Source organism: Nicotiana sylvestris, chromosome 9, assembly GCF_000393655.2.
Source record: "Nicotiana sylvestris chromosome 9, ASM39365v2, whole genome shotgun sequence".
Classification (NCBI taxonomy): domain Eukaryota; kingdom Viridiplantae; phylum Streptophyta; class Magnoliopsida; order Solanales; family Solanaceae; genus Nicotiana; species Nicotiana sylvestris.
The window spans coordinates 170811453-170831485 of record NC_091065.1 but is presented as its reverse complement, the minus strand read 5'-3'; the positions used below and the strand labels follow the sequence as shown (position 1 = coordinate 170831485).

The 20033-nt window shown below is 38.3% G+C and overlaps 1 protein-coding gene across 1 annotated transcript; it reads right to left on the bottom strand.

The window, feature by feature from the left end:
- Positions 1-6164: 6164 nt before the first annotated feature.
- LOC138878589 (uncharacterized) lies at positions 6165-7369 on the bottom strand. The gene is made up of 2 exons (XM_070158281.1): positions 6531-7369; positions 6165-6426 (listed from the first exon to the last, which is right to left on the bottom strand). The coding sequence occupies exons 1-2, from the start codon at positions 7367-7369 to the stop codon at positions 6165-6167; spliced, it is 1101 nt and encodes a 366-aa protein (XP_070014382.1).
- Positions 7370-20033: the final 12664 nt, after the last annotated feature.

Here is a 20033-nt window from a genome sequence, read left to right as displayed (position 1 = left end):
AAAAGGTTTGACTAAGATATATACAATTAGGTGGAGATAATTATCAAACTGATTCAACAAAGAAATGACTATATCATCTCCTAAACTGAATAATGCTACTATTTCGCTTTGCAAAATACTTGAGGGCAAGTTCTAGATATCAACTGTTACGCACAGAATATTTCAACAACCTCACTTACACATTGGCACACAACTCATTCAAGCTTGGGTCTTTCTTGACTCTCTAGTCAAAGACATTAAGCATAGTTATAAATACACAATTTAAGGCACTTACTTTAGAATCAAGAACTAAGATTTGAACATCATAAATAAGGTACATATAACTTCTAAAGCATGTGCATTTGAGTAGATCAACTCTGTAAGTTAGGAACTTTTTATTCAATTGAAATAAAAAATTACACTATACCCGGTTCAAATACACCCTTGGAAAAGAATCGTGGTGTAAAGAAAAACCAAGGGGAAAGTTTTAATTTAAACCAAAACTAGCATAAACTCACTGAAAATAAAACAAAATTGCAAACTCAATAATTTCGAATTTTTCTGATGGATTTTTTTTTCGACTTGATGATTTTTTTTTTTTGAATTTCGACTTTATTTTTCAACAAGAAAATCCAGGAGGGATCTATACCGAAATTAGGATTACTTACTATCTATCAACACTATATTCTAAAAGCAATTTTAACAAACTAAACAAAATCAAACAAAATAACTAAACTCAATCAAACAAAATACGAACAAATATAAAAGTAAGTACATTACAATAGGGGCCAACCACCCCACACTTAAAAAAAATTTGCATTGTCCCTAATGCGAAAAGATCAAAAATAGATCAGAAAGACTCCCTAAGGCCATTGGCCTAAGCATCATCATCCTCAAAGGTGTGCAAATATTCTTCATCATTTGAGGGAATAGAGTTCACATCTTCATTCGGTGGGATTTGTCCATGCTGAGCCATTCCTAACCACTGTTGTGTGAAAGGAGATAAAGGGTGATTTTGTTGCAACTCTTCCAAGTTCACTTCCCCTCTAGAAGTGCGAAGGTGCAAGTCAGCAAATAATATCTACAAAGTCTCTTCCACTCGGACAAACTTTTGATCGGGGTTAAGTGCAGCTGCAGGCGGATCTATCACAGTCGTGACATCAAGCGCCCTGATAGGATATGTTACTTCTATCTGCCGATCATAGTGATACTCTTCTTCAATGAAGTGCGTCCGCAATAACCGAGTAATCATACTCGGATAGTGTAGGCGGCGTCCTCGAAAAGGTCTCACCTTTGACATGTGTTCCAGCATAATTTTCCCAAGATCCACCTGCATTCCTGTTAAAAATGCATAAATCAAGCAAACCTTTAGTTTTGATACGTCTGTATCACTTTGTGTTGGCATGAGTTTGGCATTTATTATCTTCAAAATGACTCGTGCAGGACGCTGGAATGTTCCTTTTTTCATTTCCTTGTGACACTCATTTGTATCTCTAGTCCACAAGGCAAAGGAATCTTCACCACATAGCTTTCTGCGGATGTCTGGGTAATCTGGTCTACGCACGAACCTCTGGAACAACTTATGTGAATGTTCAGTTAAACCCATTATTTGATTTATGACCTTTGACGAAAATGGGATCACTCTATTTCTGACCTGACTTGATAGCTGGCATCTAAATCACCGCTCGGTTACCAATTGGTATAAAATTCTTTTACCAAGTTGATGTTCATGCTATCACCTTGGCGAAACAACCTTTCAAAACCCAAAGCTCGAATGTTAGTATATATGGCATTATACTTACGGGCAAGCTTTGCTTCATCTATGGCAACCTCTGGGGTTGGTGACACAGCAGGGACGAAGGATTGGAACCATTGTATTGTATGGGCTGGAATAGCCCTGATGCCATATTTACACTCTGGTACCTCTTCTGCATTAGGGTCAAAGTGTTCCTCTTCCTCCTCCACTGGTGCCAGAGGTGGTGCCCTTCTACCTCCACGTCGGCTAGTAGATGCAGCCTCAGTTAGGCCAGCGTTTGATCTTTTGCTTGGGCGCTGAGACATTATACCTACACAACATGATATATTAGTTAAAGATACACAAAATTATTTTAAGAACAAGTGGAGTAAATACCCAACACTTATGTTATATTATGTTGACACTTAGGATGTATAACAGAGATTCAAACTACCCTGTTCTTCAACTAGAATGATATAATGCTTATCGGCCTACCCAATCATTAAAGAGACTTGCAACAATTAAAAATAAAATAAAAATCAAAAACTAAGCTAGATTTTACAAGCTAAATTAATATTAAACATAAACATAAAAAGAAATTTGTCTAGTTTACAAAATTCAAAAGTTTATATACAAAATATACTACATAGGCACATTAGCATGAATCTTACATCTCATTTTTACATAAAGAAAGCGAAAAAATCACGGCTTGGCCTAATGTTATAGTTGTTATCAATAATAACATCTCACAATGCAATTTGTTTCTCAATTTGCAACATTACTCAATTTTATGTCACTTAGATATTTTAACAAACACATTGTAAGCATGTCTTTTTTTCTTAGAATTTCAACTTCAAAAGAGGCATAATCACCATATCAACAACACCAATATGCCTCTCATCACAACTATAACATCACCACATCTTCACAATAATATTCAATACACAATTTTTCACTTTTTTATTTGCATTTTCGGATTAGTACACTCCTTAACAATCTTCAACAAGAAACTCACTCATTTCACCTCAACACACCTTCAAATCCTCCATAACCCCAAAAAGAATATACAAGCTAAGTTTCTAATACTATTTTTAACAATATTAACAAAAGAAACTAAAAGAAGATTATGAACACAATTCTTTCTAGGGTTTATACAAATATACTTGAAAATAAAAAAGAAATACAAAATGAAATACTACTAGTTTGAAGGAAAAGAGAGAAGAGAATACTTACCTTGCAAGAAGAAGAAGGATTTATGGATGAATCTTTGAATGAATTTGTTTGGTTGGGGTGCTTGAGTTTAGTGATAGAGAAGAAGAGAGTTTGGGGAGTGAAATAATGAAATAAAGGAAGGGGGTTAGGATTTAAGCAATAAAAATTTTTTATATAAAACTGGCCTGCCGTGGCGCCCCACACAGCGCACCCCGCGGCGCGGTAGGCCAAAAATTTTAGCTGCTCCGAAAATTTTGTATTTTGCCTCATCTGTGCAATTTTTCTTGGCGCGGTGTGTGGTACGACACCCCATGCGACGCGGTAGGCCAATATTTCACAGAGTTAGCATATTTTTTGATTTTTTAGCTCACCATTCACCCCCTACATCATTGTACACTGATTTTATGCCAAATTCATGCTTGCACCTGACTAAAAACATTATACATATAAAATCTAATAATTCTAAACTACAATTAAAAGTTAGTGATGTTAGTCATTGGGTTGCCTCCCAACAAGTGCCTAATTTAACGTCGCGGCACGATTCAACACGTCATTATGCATCAACAAAATCTATCGAGGTCTTGTGACGTTTAATATCACCACCCCAATAGTGTTTTACTCGATGCTCATTCACCAAGAATGTACCACTTGAATTTATGTCCTGCAATTCAATTGTTCCATGAGGAGTCACACTTACCACAACAAAAGGGCCTGCCCAACGGGACTTAAGATTTACAGGAAAAAACTTTAGCCTTGAATTAAACAAGAGAACTTCTTGACCCGGATCAAACTTACAATGTTGTATGTGCTTGTCATGCCACCTCTTGGTCTTTTATTTATATAACTTGGCATTTTCATAAGCATGCAACCGAAACTCATCAAGTTCATTGAGTTGTAGCAGTCTTTTTTCACCGGCTAAGTCCATATCCATATTTAGCTTTTTTATTGCCCAATAAGCTTTGTGTTCTAGCTCAACGGGTAAATGACATGCCTTTCCATAAACCAACCTGTACGTAAAAGTACCTATTGGAGTCTTGTATGCAGTTCGGTAAGCCCACAATGCATCTTCTAACTTACCGGACCAGTCTTTCCTATTTGCACTCACTGTTTTCTCCAAAATCTGTTTTACCTCCCTGTTTAATACTTCAACTTGACTACTCGTTTGAGGGTGGTATGCAGTAGCAACCTTGTGTCTTACCCCATATTTTTCTAGAACATTTTTCAACAATTTGTTGCAAAAGTGTGTTCCTCAATCACTTATCAACACCCTTGGAGTTCCAAAGCGTGTGAAAATGTGCTTCTTTACGAAACTTATCACTACATTTGCATCATTAGTAGGGAGAGCAATGGCCTCAACCCACTTAGACACATAATCGACTGCAACCAAAATGTATCTGTGCCCATTAGAATATGGAAATGGTCTCATGAAATCATTTCCCCAGACATCAAAGAGCTCTACTGCCAAAATATTTTGCAAAGGCATTTCGTTCCTCTTCGTGATTATATATGTTCTTTGACACCTATCACAATTTTTAACAAAAGCATGTGCATCTTTGAACAATTTTGGCCAGTAAAAACCTGATTGCAAAACTTTTTGTGCAGTTCCATCTCCACCATGATGACCTTCATACACAGAAGGATGACAGTCATGCAATATTGCATTCATCTCCTCCTCAAGGACACACCTTCTTACCAATTGATCTGCGCATTGCTTGTATAGAAAAGGCTCGTCCCATATGTAGAACCTCACGTCATGTAAGAATCTTCTTCTATGATCAGCTATGAATTCTGGTGGAGTCACCCCACTTGCAATGAAATTCACATAATCAGCATACCACGGGGTTTCATCTGAAGTGATGGCTAGCAAATGTTCGTCAGGAAATGTTTCTTTGATTGAATTTCCTTCAGTGACATGACCTCGATTTTCCAGCCTGGATAAGTGATCTGCAACCTGATTCTCTGTCCTTTTTCGATCTCGAATCTCCAAATCAAATTTTTGCAAAAGAAGAACCTATCGGATTAACCTTGGCTTGGCATCTTTCTTTGCAAATAAATACCTGATAGCTGAGTGATCTGTGTAAACTATGACTTTGGTTCCCACTAGATATGACCTGAACTTATCCAATGCCCATACTACTACGAGCAACTCATTTTCAGTAACAGTATAATTCATTTGAGTTGGATTAAGAGTTTTGCTTGCATAATGAATGGAGTAAAAGATTTTCTCCTTCTGCTGCCCCAAAACAACTCCAATGGCTATATCACTTGCATCACACATCAACTCAAATGGAAGTTTCCAATCTGGAACAATGATAATTGGTGCAGTAACTAATCTTCTTTTCAGCTCATCAAATGCTTTCAGACAAGCATCATAAAACTTGAAGGATGTATCTTTCTCAAGAAGCCTGCACAAAGGAGATGAAATTTTTGAAAAATCTTTAATGAAACGACGATAAAAACCTGCATCGCCTAAGAAACTGCGAATGCCTCTAACTGATGTCGATGGAGGTAATTTTTCAATTGCTTTCACCTTTGCTGTATCTACCTGCAATCCATTCTTGGACACTTTATGCCCTAGGACTATGCCTTCTCTTACCATGAAATAACATTTTTCCCAATTTAGTACCAAATCTGTTTCTTCGCACCTGGCAAATACCTTGTCAAGATTCATTAAACATACATCAAAAAAACATCCAAATACAGAAAAATCATCCATAAATACTTCCACAAATCTTTCAACCATATCAGTAAAAATAGCCATTATACACCTTTGAAAAGTCGCAGGTGCATTGCAAAGACCAAATGGCATTCTTTTAAATGCATATGTCTCATAGGGACATGTAAATGTGGTATTCTCTTGGTCCTCTGGGGCTATAACAATCTGATTATATCACGAGTAACCATCCAAAAAACAGTAGTATTCTTGCCCAGCTAATCTATCAAGCATTTGGTCAATAAAGGGGAGAGGAAAATGGTCTTTTCGGGTGGCATTATTCAATTTTATATAATCTATGCAAATCCTCCACCCAGTAATAGTTCGAATGGGAATCAGATCATTGTTTTCATTTGTCACTACGGTCATTCCTCCTTTCTTTGGAACACATTGGACTGGACTTACCCATTTGCTATCAGAGATTGGAAATACAATACCTGCATCAAGCCATTTAATCACTTCTTTTCTTACCACCTTTTTCATGTTGGGATTTAGGCGGCGTTGTTGTTCTATGCTCGGCTTGTGTCATTCCTCCATGAGAATTTTATGCATGCAAAAAGCTGGACTAATACCTCTTATGTCAGACATTGTCCACCTAATTGCTCTTTTATGCTCATGTAGTACTCTCAGCAATTTTTCCTCCTGCAATTCAGACAAGTCAGAAGAAATAATAACAGGTAACGTATCAGAACTACCCAAATAAGCATAATGAAGGTGAGAAGGTAAAGGCTTTAGTTCCAATTTTGGAGCTTCTTCAATTGATGGCTTCGGAGGAGGACCATTTGGTCTGTTCAAAGGTTCAAAGGGATTTAACCTTTCATATATTCACATGATGCATTCAAAATATGCTTCATCTCTTCAACCTCATCATTAATCTCCAGACTCTCGAACAACACAATTGCTTTCTCTAAAGAATCCTTGAAATATACACTTGGGGCAATACGTTGCTCATCCATCTCCATGACAGATATCATAGACAATTCTTCATAATGGCGAGGAAGTTGAATTGTTTTGTATACATTAAAAACAGCTTCCTCGTTGTCAACTCTCATGATCATTTTTCCCTCTCTTACTTTAACTATAGCATCACCTATAGCCAAGAGAGGTATTCCCAATATAATAGGAACTTTTTCATCTGCTTCAAAATCTAAGATAATGAAATCAGCCGGGAAAATGAATTTCCCAATTTTCAGTAGCACATCTTCAATCACCCCTTCCGGGTAAGCTATGGACCTGTCTACTAGTTGCAACATCACAGTGGTGGGTTTTGGAGCTCCCAAACCCAATTTTTTGTACAAGGACAATGGCATCAAATTTATGCTTGCTCCCAAATCACAAAGTACATGGCCTACATCAATATTGCCTATTCTCACAGGGATAGTAAAGCTGCCAGGATCCTTAAGCTTTTGAGGAAGCTTATTTTGGACCCTTGAAGTGCACTCCTCAGTAAGTGAAACTGTTTCAAATTCAGTCAATCTCCTCTTGTTAGCCACAATATCTTTTATGTAATTGGTATACTTTGGAATATCACGAATCGCATCTACCAACGGAATATTCAATTGAATCTGACTCAACATAGAGAGAAACTTGTTGAACATGCGATCATCATTCTTTTTCTGCAATCTTTGTGGAAAAGGTGGTGGTGGCCTTGGAACATTCACAGGCGCTGAAACTGTATCATCTTTCTTTGCTTCCTGTGTTGCTTTGGGAATCAATTCACCCTCAGGCATAGGTTTGTCTTTTCTCTTCTTTGGAACTTCTTCTAATTCCCTTCCAGTTTTAAGTGTAATTGCACTAACTTGCGGATTTTTTCTGTATCACTTGGAAGAGCACCTGCAGGTCTAGTGTTTTGATTTGTAGCTAGTTGTCCCATTTGCCTTTCAAGATTTCTGAAATCAGTTCTAAGTTGTTGATGTCATGCAACAATTTCTTCAACAAATCATTTGTACTTTCTTCTACCTGCTGGGGTGGCCTTTGAGGTTGATTAAAATTTCCTTGGGGTCTATATTGATTCTGATTTGATTGATTTCCACCCCAAGAGAAATTAGGATGATTTCTCCAATTTGCATTGTAAGTGTTCCCATATTGTACCTGTTGGTTCATCGGACCTCTGCTTTGTTGTCCCACATAATAAATAGATTCAGGATTCGTTGGGCACATGTCACTTGTGTGATTGTCACCACACATTTCACAACAAATCAACATTTGTTGAACATGTTGCAATTGTTGTGTCTGGTTCATTGTCATTCTATTCATTTGATTTGCCAATTTTGCTATATCTGCTCTCATGGCTGAAAAATCATCAAGTTCAAGTACCCCTGTTGCTTTCTGTTTCATTGATCTCCTTGGTTCTCCCTCACCTTGCCAATTATGATCATTAGCAGTGAAGTTGTTTAGCAGAAGTTGTATTTCACTATATGGTCTCGCCATGCAACTACCTCCACAAGCTAAATCAAGATTCATCTTTGAAGTCTCATCTAATCCATCAACAAAAGTATGGCCCAATACCTCATCAGTTTGACAAAGATGTGGACATCTCAGAGTAGTTTCTTGTATCTTTCCCAAGCTTGGCGAAGAGTCTCACCATCCCATTGTTGAATCCCAAGAATCTGGCTCCGCAAAGACTTTGTCTTTTTAGGGGGAAAAACTTGATTAAGAATTTCTTTGCTAAATCATCCCAAGTATGGATTGAATTAGCAGGCCCTTTCTGCAACCATTCTTTAGCTTCCCCCAACAATGAAAAAGGAAACAAGGTTAGCCTGACATAGTCCTTGGAAACATTTGGATAGTTGTAAGTATCCGTGATTTCCAAAAAATTCTAAATGTGTCTCTACGGGTCTTCATGAGATAGACCTACATATTGCCCAGTGGACTGAATCAGCTGTACCATGTACTATTTAAGCTCAAAGTGACCAGTGATATCAGGCTTGACAATAGCCTAGGTCATATTAGCAAGATTTGGCCTTGCAGTTTCTATCACCGGACGCCCTCCATTACCTGCCATCATTGTTGGTTGTGGTTGAACTAAAATGTCCAACTTTCTTTCTGTTTTGTATCTAGCTTCCAACTCCTTCCTCGCTCTATGAAGTGTTCTTTCAATTTCAGGATCAAGAGGGAAGAGATTGCTTGTGCTTCTACTCCTCCGCATTCAAGAGAAGAGCCTGCGTGACACAAACAAAGTGAACTGAAAATTAATACTTAAACCAATAGCTGATAAAAGCTTAACTTAGTCAAGTAGCTAATTTCCAAGTCCCAGGAAACGGCGCCAAAAACATGTTGCGACCAAAACACTCACGCAAGTGTACGCGATCTTCAAGTAATATAGTAATAAGTAGAATAGCATTCCCACGAGGACTTGTGATTAACTTAACGACTGATGCAAACTCAAACAATTATCGATTCAAGCTAATTCATCACAAAATACATAAATAACCAATTTACAATTTAACTAGTAGACAAACAATAATACAACGCAAAGTTACTACGCCACTTATGAATTTTTCTTTTAACAATTAATAAAAGAGATATCCCGGGGTTATGGGCTTGCTAGAGATCATGCTACATTTTTAGCTTAAAAATGATTTATTGAATTATCTGGGTTATTGATTATAGGGTTGATAATACCCATAAGAATCTGTCGATTTCTTATGCGCCTATTCAAGTTAAATTAACTCATATATTTCTATGGTATTAATATTAACTCAAATGCATTTACAAATCCTATTTCTCAAACAAACAAGGCAATTAAGTATAGTTCTATCTTAATCGCGAATCTTTCACCCGATGCCCAGGATCCAGATCTTGCTCTATTTGATTTTATATGCAATCAAGAATTTCCTTTTTCAAGTTTAACTCAAGATTCGTAAATAGTATTTCACTGTTAACTACGCAGTAAAATAATTAACAGCAAAATCAAAAAAACAACCATTAACGATAATTTCAAGATCATCAATCTAAGCTTCAAATAACATAATCATCTAACACTCATAACCCCAGAATATTTGGGTTTTTAGCTACTCATAATGATACAAACATCAACAATAAAAATCTTAAACATAATATGAGTAAATACTAGGAGAAGGTTTAGAAAAACTCTTTTAATCCTTGCTCCAGGTTGATGTTCCTCCTTGATTCTCTTCTGCAAGATGAATCTCCTTCTTCTTTTTCTCTCCAAAAACAGGTCCCCCCAATATTGGCAGTGCTTTTGCCTTTTTAATCGTGTAGGAAGGGGTTTTGACAAGTATTCCCTTTTTAGTCCGAAATAGAATAATTTTGTGATTTTTACACACCCGTGGCACGCCCTGCGGCGCCCCGTGAAATGCTTACATGGATTGGACAGAGGCAGAATACATTTTAACGGAGCAAAACAATGCAGCGAAAATATTTGCACTGCTACGGCGCCCCCCGCGGCGCGGCAGTGCAAAATTTTGCGATGCTTCATTTTTTCATTTTGTTTTGCTATCCGGGCTTGCTTTGCGACCCCCGAACACGATCCCGACTTGATTTATTTAGCTTTTACTCAGACTTCAAAGCCTCAAATCAATCAAATTCATCCCAAAGTTAGTTCTTAAGTCAGATTAGCTTCCTGCAAGGCATAAAGCATGAATTTAGTACAATTCATTATCATTTAAGCTCAAACCTTTGTAAAATGCAATAATTAAAGTGTTGTTACAACGACTAAAACACGAGTTTTTAGCCTATGATCACCAAACCATTCCTAAGACCCTTGATGGGTTATGTGTTTGCGGTCAAATGTCTGTGTATCCCCAAACCTCTTGACCCCTATGTGACTACTAAATTCATTTGGATTCTGTAAACTAATTGTGTCTGATCATATCTTAAGGTGTTTGAGCTTTATTCACTACTCCAACCTCTTTTCAAACAATCTCTATTACTTTACTAATTGCTTTCAAAACAGACTTTCAAATCCAATCTTTAATAAACCTCTTTCAACTTGAGTCCTGCACTTTCACTTCACTCTTAGTCAATAAGTTATGCCCCCTCTAGTATGTGTACTACCTTGGGATCCTCTTAAGAGCCCTCTGAACTCTGGCATACTGAGGCTGGCCTTTCCACACTGCATTGGTTCAACTCTTGGATACTAAGACTAGGTGTAAGCATTGCCCAGGGTCTTTGAGACCCTTAGGGAACTTTGATGCACCTAGACTCTGATTTGTCTATGGGAATAAGGCTTGTGAGACCATTGGAGGCTTTGGGGAACTTGGGCCTAACTACAGGCTCCCTATAGAATAACTTCTTGATTTCTATTTCTACTTATGTAATTCATTCATTGGCCTATAATAATTTGTAAGCAGATATTTGGGGTATTTAGTAAAAGGGTAGGTAGATGTATGCTTTAAAGGGTAATATGGGTAGAAATCCTACACTTAGGACCTTATTTTTGAAGTCTACCTTCTTTACTCAATAGAAAACATGCTCATATGGTTTTCCTCTTTTAAATCTGATTGCTTTGTCTAATAGAAATCATGCCTATAGGATCTCACTTCCCATTTCATTTGCATCATGTAGAAATCATATTCGTAAGGTTCTGCATTTTGTCATGTTAGAGATCATGCTTATAGGTCCAAAACAATCGTGTTTAAATCAGTTTAAATATTGATTTCATGCATATAGGACTCAACTCCGATTCAGTCCTAATAATTCTTTCTGTATGTTGCTACAAATTGTCTTAAATCAGTAATATGCCTAGATATCATGCCTATAGGGATCCCTACTCGCAATTCTGTCTAGTAATTTAATTAGCCTTATTAATCAACTTCATTACGCCTAGTTCATTTTTTAAAAAACTGGTCTTATTAAGTGTCAAATATTTCCTGAAACAAGTTCTTTCAAAATTGCTTTAATCTCATTAGATATCATGACTATAGGTATTAAAGGGGCTATTTCGAAAACCTGTTTGTTCCTGCATTAACATAGACACAGTCTACTGTATATAGGCAAGCCTTAGGGCATTTTCAAAAATTGTATTTCCCTGAAGCTGCTTCTGTCATGTAACGTTTCTGATTCTAATAAGCTTTTAAAAGGAGTCCCTAGGCAACTACTAGGTTATAACTTCTGGGTATAAAAAGGTTTGTGTGTTTCTGCATATTCACTTAGATATCCTGCTTTAGGACTTTGATTAATAAAGACCTTAACTATGTTTGAGTTGTGCTTCATGTATGTTTGTTTTTGAGGAGGAAACTTTGAGCCTCTTAATTGCTCATATTATGTGAAAGTCCTAAGTGTTTTGACTATCGCCTTAGAGTTTTCGCCTTTCTAAACCTTAGGGGTACGTCTAGAACTACCTATAGGTAGAGGTCCTAACTCCCTCCAGGACTATTAAGAAGGGACGGGTAGCAGCACGCAATAGGTATCAATGACCAAACACTCGCTTTGCATGACTAATAAGGAGATGGGAAGGGTAGACATGGGATATAATGACTACGTGTTAATGTTATGTGTAGCCCCTTATCAAGGAGTGTTTACCGGACATCGCGTGGGGTGATCCTATAGGACAAACAACCTAGGACCCCTCTTTACCAAATCCTTTCTCTATTCAAAACTTTTCGTCTTTTACAACTTGTTCTTACTACTTGAACTATACAACGTGCTTTACTTGCAACTTATTTGATTCAACTATTTATATGGACTAATTTGTAGATATAAGTTCAGTCGGGGCCCACAGTTGTGGACTAAGAGGGGTGCCTAACACCTTTCCCTCGAGGTTACTTCGAGCCCTTACCCTAATCTCTGGTAATGCAAATCAACCCAAGAGTTAATCACTCTAGTTGTCCTAACGCACCACAATCCATTAGGTGGCGACTCTTCAAATACCAAATTCCCAAAAGGGAAATGAATCATTACACCCCGTGAATGTCGAAAACCAAACTTTCTATATGGAGGAAAAAAAGGGGGGGCTCGATATGTGGTCATTCCATGGTCATCGCGGAAATTCTTACCGATATTGTCCCCCTTTGAAGATGTTCCAACAGCCATATTTGTTGTAGCAAATTACAACCATCAAAATGCCTATATCCTTTCTTGCAGCGGTCCAAAGCTCGGTATATCTCTACTACGATCATTGGGACAATAGTGTAGGTCTGTCTCTCAATTCCTTCCACTGGGGTCTTGGTAACCATAGCTAAGTGAGTGTGAATCCTTTCTCCTTGAATTGGGAATACTAGCATCCCCAGAAAATAGACAATGAACACAAAAATCCGACGGTGGGTCCAATCCAAAGAAGTAATGCAAACTCATCATGGTAAAGGCGATATGATTTCATGTGCCCATAACATTCATAAAGGAAGTAGAAGTGTATATAAGACTTCTTCAGGTAGACTAACTCATCATTCCTTCTAAAACCCATCATTTTCAAAAACCCTCGAGAAGTGCAATTTTCCGATACCAATAGACTAGGGCTATCCCAGGGAGGTCCACCAATACCCCATATTTCCTCTAGAAGGGGAGTCATTTCTATATCACTGAAATGGAAAATAATCCTCTTTTTATCCCAGAACATAGTAGCGACCTCGATCAGTACATTGTTTGGCTGAATGTCTAGCAAAGAAGGTAAATTCCCAAGAACTCTTTTCACATGGTTTTTGTCTCTTGGTGAGAGATTTTCCCACCAATCCAGAACCAAAGGTGGGATACTTCAAACCATGTCGAACCTGGGGACTTCGTGCCTCCTTTCTGCAAAATAGATAAAGTTAGCCCTCCCCCTTCAGATTCGACTATTTATACATTAATGATTGGCATATCGGCACATTTTCTCCAAATAATGCACATATCATGATTGTGCCCATTGGGATTATGGAAATCCCGGCGAACTTTGGACAAAGCATGTCTTAGCGAGTTGTTACACAGCGTTTTAACCCGTACTAGGTTTAGACATGATGCATGAATAGTTAAAATCAGAGTGGGGTTTCTATAAGAGTTTAGACTGGTACCATCAAGCGGATAACTTGAGAGGTAAAGGCACAAAATGGTTGACTACATCGTAGATCGGCTAGTTTTACCGCAAATAAGCCTTTCCAATTTAAAGGGTGGTTTAGGAAGAGCGCAAACACTCATCAAGTGTCGCTATGGTATTAATTACGCACGAGTGGAGTATGATGGAGCATGCTTTATGTAAAGATAAAACAGCATGTTGTCAAGTATTTTGCATGATAAAAGCAGTAAATGCAGTATTAAATAAACATAAAGACTTAAAAGAAAGAAAAATAGGGAAGAAGTTATTTTGCGTAATGAAAGAATTATAATAAAGCAAATAAAGGGGTAATGTGACGATCCGGCCAGTCGTCTCATGAGTTACTGCTCTGTTTCCCCCATTTCTGCTTCTTTATGCTTTTTTCATCTATGTTTTGTGGTATCATGTTGGTCGGATCGAATCCGAAATGATTTTGGTAAGATTTGAGACACTTAGTCTCTTTTAAGGAAGCTTAAGTTGGAAAGGTCAATCGGATGTTGACTTCTGTGTTATAGGGCTCGGATGTGAGTTCCGGAGGTTCGGTTAGCTTTGAGAGGTAATTTGGGACTTAGGAGTGCAATCGGAATGGGTTTTGGAGGTTCGTAGTTGATTTAGGCTTGAATCGGCGAAGTTGAGATTTTGGCGATTTCTCGTTGATAGGCGAGATTTTGATATAGGGATCGGAATGGAATTCCGAGAGTTGCAGTAGCTTTGTTGGGTCATTTGGGATGTGTGTGCAAATTTTCAGGTCATTCGGACGTGGTTTGGTTGGGTTTTTTATCAAAAGCGGAATTCGGAAGATTTTAGAAAATTTGGCTTGAATCCGATGTGTTTTGGGTGATTTAATGTTGTTTGAGGTGTTTTGATGATTGGAACAAGTTTGAATAAGGCTTTAGGATATGTTGGTGCCTTTGTTTGAGGTCTCGGGGACCTCGGGTGAGTTTCGGGTGGTCAATCAGATCATTTTGGAGTTTAGAAAATTGCAGAAGTTGTAGGTCAGCTGTTGCAGATTTTTACTCTTCGCGTTCGCGGGTAGACCCTCGCATTCACGAAGAGTCAGAGGAGGTCAATGGAATTTTGGCCTTCGCGTTCACGAGAAGGGCTTCGCGTTCGCGGAGAGATGGGAAGTGATGCATCGCGTGAAGGGCTTTGTGTTCGCGTAGAGGAATTTGGGTCAGCTGGGTTTGAGGTCAAGTTGTTCATCGCGTTCGGGGGAGGGGGAGCGCGTTCGCGAAGGTTCGTCTGGGTAAAGCATCGCGTTTGCGAGGGCTTGGTTGCGATCGCGTGGGAGAAAAATTGGTAAAAGTAAATTTGTGCTTCGCAAATGCGAGGGTTTGACCGCGTTCGCGAAGAAGGAATAAATGCCTGGGCAGAATATTTTTAAGCTCGTCTTGTCCGCGATTTTGGGGCTTATTTCCTCCATAGTTGATCTCTTTTAGAGTGTTTTGAAGGTGATTGAAGAGGGATTCAAGGGAAAACGTTTGGAGGTAAGCATTTTGGACTAAAAACTCGATTATTATGTGAATTCCACCTAGAAAATCATGGAACTTAAGCTAAAAAAATTGAAGAACTAGGGCTTGGAAATTTGGACTTTTGATTGGGGATTTGGAGGACCATTTGGGGTCGTATTTGAGAACTTTTGAAATGTATGAACTCGTGGGAAGATAAGGAATCTATTGGTGTAAAAATTATTAAATTCCGAGACGTGGGCTTGGGGGTCGAGTTTTGGTAATTTCGGGATTTGTGCCATTTACTGATTGTTTTCGCTTGGGCTTCGTTCTCTTAGCATATTTTGATGTCCTCATTCTAATTTTGGATAGATTCGATGCACGTGGAGGCTGATTCGAGGGGCAAAGGCGTCGCGAGCTAGAGATTTAGCCGGTTCGAGGTGAGTAATGATTGTAAATGATGTTCTGTGGGTTTGAAACCCCGGATTGCACATCGTAGTGCTATATTGAGGTGAGGCACACGCTTGATGACGAGTGTGGGGTCATGCACTATTGGGGATTGTGACTTGGTCCATCCCTATTGATAATTTTACCGCGTATTTGATTGAAAACTGTTTGCTATCATCATTATTTGGGTTGAATGCCATATTAGGGCTTCGTGCCAACTGTTTGAACCATTTGGGGCTTTTTACTGATATTTCCTTACTATTTGACTTTATATTTGAACTCATTCATGCTATTTTCCCAATATTTTCATACTCAACCATGTTTACTCAGTTTTATTACTTAAATAATATTTTAAATGATGTTTGGGCCGAGGGCCTATATTGTGAGGTAACACTGATACTAATTTGAGGTCGAGGTCCTGAGATATGTACGCCACAAGGTGTCTTGATTGATTTGAGGCCGAGGGCTTAGTTTTGATGCCACGAGATGGCTTGTTATTGCGCTTGGGCCGTAAGGGGCCCCTCTAGGAGTCTGCACACCCCCAGTGAGAGCGGGTACCCATTGTGATGTGAGATTGAGACCGAGGGGCTAGTATTGTTCTATGTGATTGCCCGAGAGGCTGGTACTGTTCTAAGATGTTGCCCGAGGGGCGGATTTGTTGATACTATGCCCGAGGGGCCCACCTTTATGGGTTTACTTTTCATAATTGACTGTCCATTTACCTGCTTAAGTATTGAAAAGGTATTTTCATGAAAACACATTTGAGTTAAAAAGCTTTACCTATCTTTCACTGATTTACTGCTTTTAAATGGTTTTACTGCTTCATTATAGAATGCTCTATGCCTTACCTGATTTCTTGCTTTCAGTCTTTATTTACATTTGTTACTCACTGAGTTGGAGTACTCACTTTACTCCCTGTACCCCTGTGTGCAGACTCAGGCGTTGCTGATCCTGCTAGTGAGAGTTGAGAGCTCCCGACGTATATTTGGAGTTCACGAGGTAGTTGCTTGACGTCCGCAGACCCGTGTTTCTCCCTCTTTATCTTCTCTATCTCTTATCAGACATTTATAATAGTTTATAGACTTATCGGATTTGTAGTAGGATTTATAGATGCTCATCACTAGTGGCACCCCGATATCGGGTTGTGTTGGGTTGTTCTTCCGCGTATTTATGATATTATCTGCTACTTTGGATTATTTTATCATGTTTCGACTATTTCTAAATGCTTAATTTTGAATAAAAATTGGAAAATGGGAAGTGTCTGCTCGCCTTGTCTTCACGAGAGGCGCCATCACGACTAGGTCCGGGTTTGGGTCGTGACAGGTAAGGATTGGGGAGAGACATGATATAGCAAAACTAAAAAGTTTGGAGCAAGTGAACATAATTAGGAATAAGGGAAAATGCACATTGTAATCAATTTAAGAGAAGAGTTGCGTACGAGTTCATATAAAAGGGGAATAGGGAAGAGGATGTGCATGTAGCAATAAAAAGGGAAGATGGGAGCGGGTTATTCAACTAACAATAAAATAATAAAGACACGTTTATCAAGAGAGACTAATTCATGTAGACCAAGTTCGCAATGGTAAGATCCTAAAAATATCCCCAGTAGAGTCGCCATACTGTCGCGCCCCTTTTTGTCGCGAAATCGGGTTTCGACATTGACAACTCTTTTACGGAAGGGTTTTAAAAAGAGAGAGTCGCCACCTAACGGATTAAGGTGCATTTGGGCACCTATTTGCAGATAACTCTAGATTAACTAATTGTGCCACCAAAGATCGGGTAAGGGCTCAAATTATCTTGAAGAGAAGGTGTTAGACACTTCTCAAGATCCACAACGCTGGGTCCCGGCCAAACTTGAATTATATGAATTAGTCTAGGTGGAAGGACCAATGAATAAAATAATTGATTTTAAAACAAAGATGGGGAGGCCTAAGTTTTTTAGCCTAAAGGATCACCCCGTGCAACATAAATAATACTTCGTAACTCCCTCAAGGTGGGGTTTTACTTATATTATTCAGCGGGCGCAGACTATCATCTCTTGCTACCCGATTACTATTTTTAAGTTGTTTACCTAAAGCACACAAGTCAATTCTAAGTCGTGCCCTACGCGTGCACTACCGTCCCATGCCTATGGTCCAGGAAGCATTTGGACCTCAATCTCAGGGTGGTTCTAGACCTTAACTTAGGCTGCTCAAAAATGAAAAATACTAGGCGACATACAAAATATTTTGAACTTTCACTTATAAGCAAATAAGGGCTCAAGTAAGCCTCCGCACTTAGACAACAAATGCACGCAAAACCTGATTAACAAAGACAGTTGCAGATTTTAACAAGTTGAAGTTGGAGGAACCTATAGGTAGGATCTCTATATGATTCTGGATTTAATGAGTGGGCAGTTTACAATCTCTGAAACCTACATGATTGCCTACTGATTACAGGTATAAGAGATTAAACCTATAGGCATGATATCTAGGCATTTTTATGCAGTAACTAATAGTGGTAATCACAGGATTACGTTCAGTGTTGGTTAATTGAGTCCTATAGGTATGGTTTCTAGTGATGATAATTAGCACATCAATTGAGGATTCTTAAAGAAACGAGTAGGACAATTAAACTGATTCAAACCCTATAGGCATAAGTTCTATAATTGAAATTGATTTTAGATCCTATAGGCATGGATTCTGTAATTAAACTGGTTTTAAATCCTATAGGTATAATTTCTAACAAGCAGGCATAGAACATATTTGAACCAAAGGAACAACATATAGGCAGGATGGCTAACATATAAGAATTGAACATTATGAGCATAACAATATACCTATAGGCAAGATTTCTACAATAGCTGGAAAGTAACATGTTTTGAGCAGAGATAAAATACCTATAGGCATGATGACAGCTGAACATGTTTGAACATAATAGCACATTTTAACCAAGTAATGAACCTATAAGCAGGATTTCTACCCATTTCAGTGCAAGTATAAGATTTAAGCCCCCCTCCCAAATTTCACTAATACCCCAAAATATTATTACAAGAATTATTACAGACCCAGAATGAGTAGAATAAATTACAAAGTAGAATAGCTATAGGGAGCCTACAGTAGGCCCAAAGGTACACCTGGTCAGGACAGGCCTTCATCCTCACAGTTCATAACAGCCCCAAAATTACGTGTTCATGGACATAAGGCAGTCAGGACCTGAGGGATTCCCCAGTGGTCTTAAAACAGAATTGAGCATATAGAACTAAGACCCTAGTGCGTCAGAGTTCCCAAGGGCTTCAAGAACCCAGGGCAGTGCTCACACTAGGGAGGTTAACAGAAATAATTCAGAGGAGAAACTAGGAACCAAGTCCTAGTGTGTCAGAGTTCACAAGGGTCTCAAAGGAACCCTGAGCAGTGCTCATACTAGGGAGGTCAAAGGACAGAACCTAAGTAGCCTTGGCTTTCAGCCGACTAAGAATGGGATTCAAAGAACTTAGGCAACAAGTGAAAGAGGGGACCAAAGTTGAGAAATAGGGATTGAGGGATTTAAATAGACACGACCAAATTGAGCATATCAGGCAAACAGTTGAACAAATCACAGAATTTAAAAAGTAAGCTTAATGTAAATTGAGAAACAGGTTCAACATTTAGCACAGAAGCAGCCACATGCTAAAGGAAAAGTTGAGAAAAGAACACGTTTGCAGGATTGACTAAAGTTGTTATACACTAATGCAAGACAAGTTAAAACATGGTTGAATTATGCCAATTGCACAGCCTAATGTTATTACCAAGGAAACAGGACAGCATTGTGATGAGTCAAATAATCATAAAAAGAGTAAGGTATCATGTTAGCAAAGGGGTGAGATTACAATCATAAATTAAGACACATATACAAAATATTACTCATAATAGAAGGTAAAATCATGTCAAGTAGCAAGCATAGGCATTCAAGCATTGTTATAGTGGTCTAATTAACAAAAGATGATCCAGTTTGTATCAAAGATTTAGCCTAACATCTCAAAGCAATGATTCAAACATGATGAGATAACTATTCCAAATCACAAGCAAACACTAGAAAGGATATTTGAGTGACACCATAGCAGAGAGGCAAATTATGACTAACAATGCAGGTCTTAATACAGGTTAACACAAATGTGAGGCATCCATTAGAGGGATTCAAGACAAAGTAAGTAAACATGTTCATGAGCATTCAAGAGTTTAACATACTAACTGAATAAACCTCAAAAGAGTCCAGATTAACTAGGCTAGGAATAGATAACTTCAGAACTAGTAGCATTATGAGCAGTTAAGTGTTAAAGAGGCTAAAACATGTAGAGTTGATAGAATAATATCTAACGGGACTCAGAAGCATATTGAACCATAAATTCAGAAGTAAGAACACGTGCAAATCATAGACATATAAGAATGAAATTGATGAAGTCAAGCAACTCACCAGTTAAGCAAAAATGCACAAAAATAAGAGAAGTCCACAATATTTTGAGTAGCAAGATCCCAGAACTAAATGGCCTTGGCTTCCAGCCGGCTAAAATCA

Coding starts and splice junctions, on each gene's coding strand:
- LOC138878589 (XM_070158281.1), bottom strand. CDS start 7,369: ATGCCTGAGGGTGAATTGATTCCCAAAGCAACACAGGAAGCAAAGAAA. Junction 6,427..6,530: donor TTAGAGAAAGCAATTGTGTT/GTTCGAGAGTCT, acceptor ACCTTTGAACAG/ACCAAATGGTCCTCCTCCGA.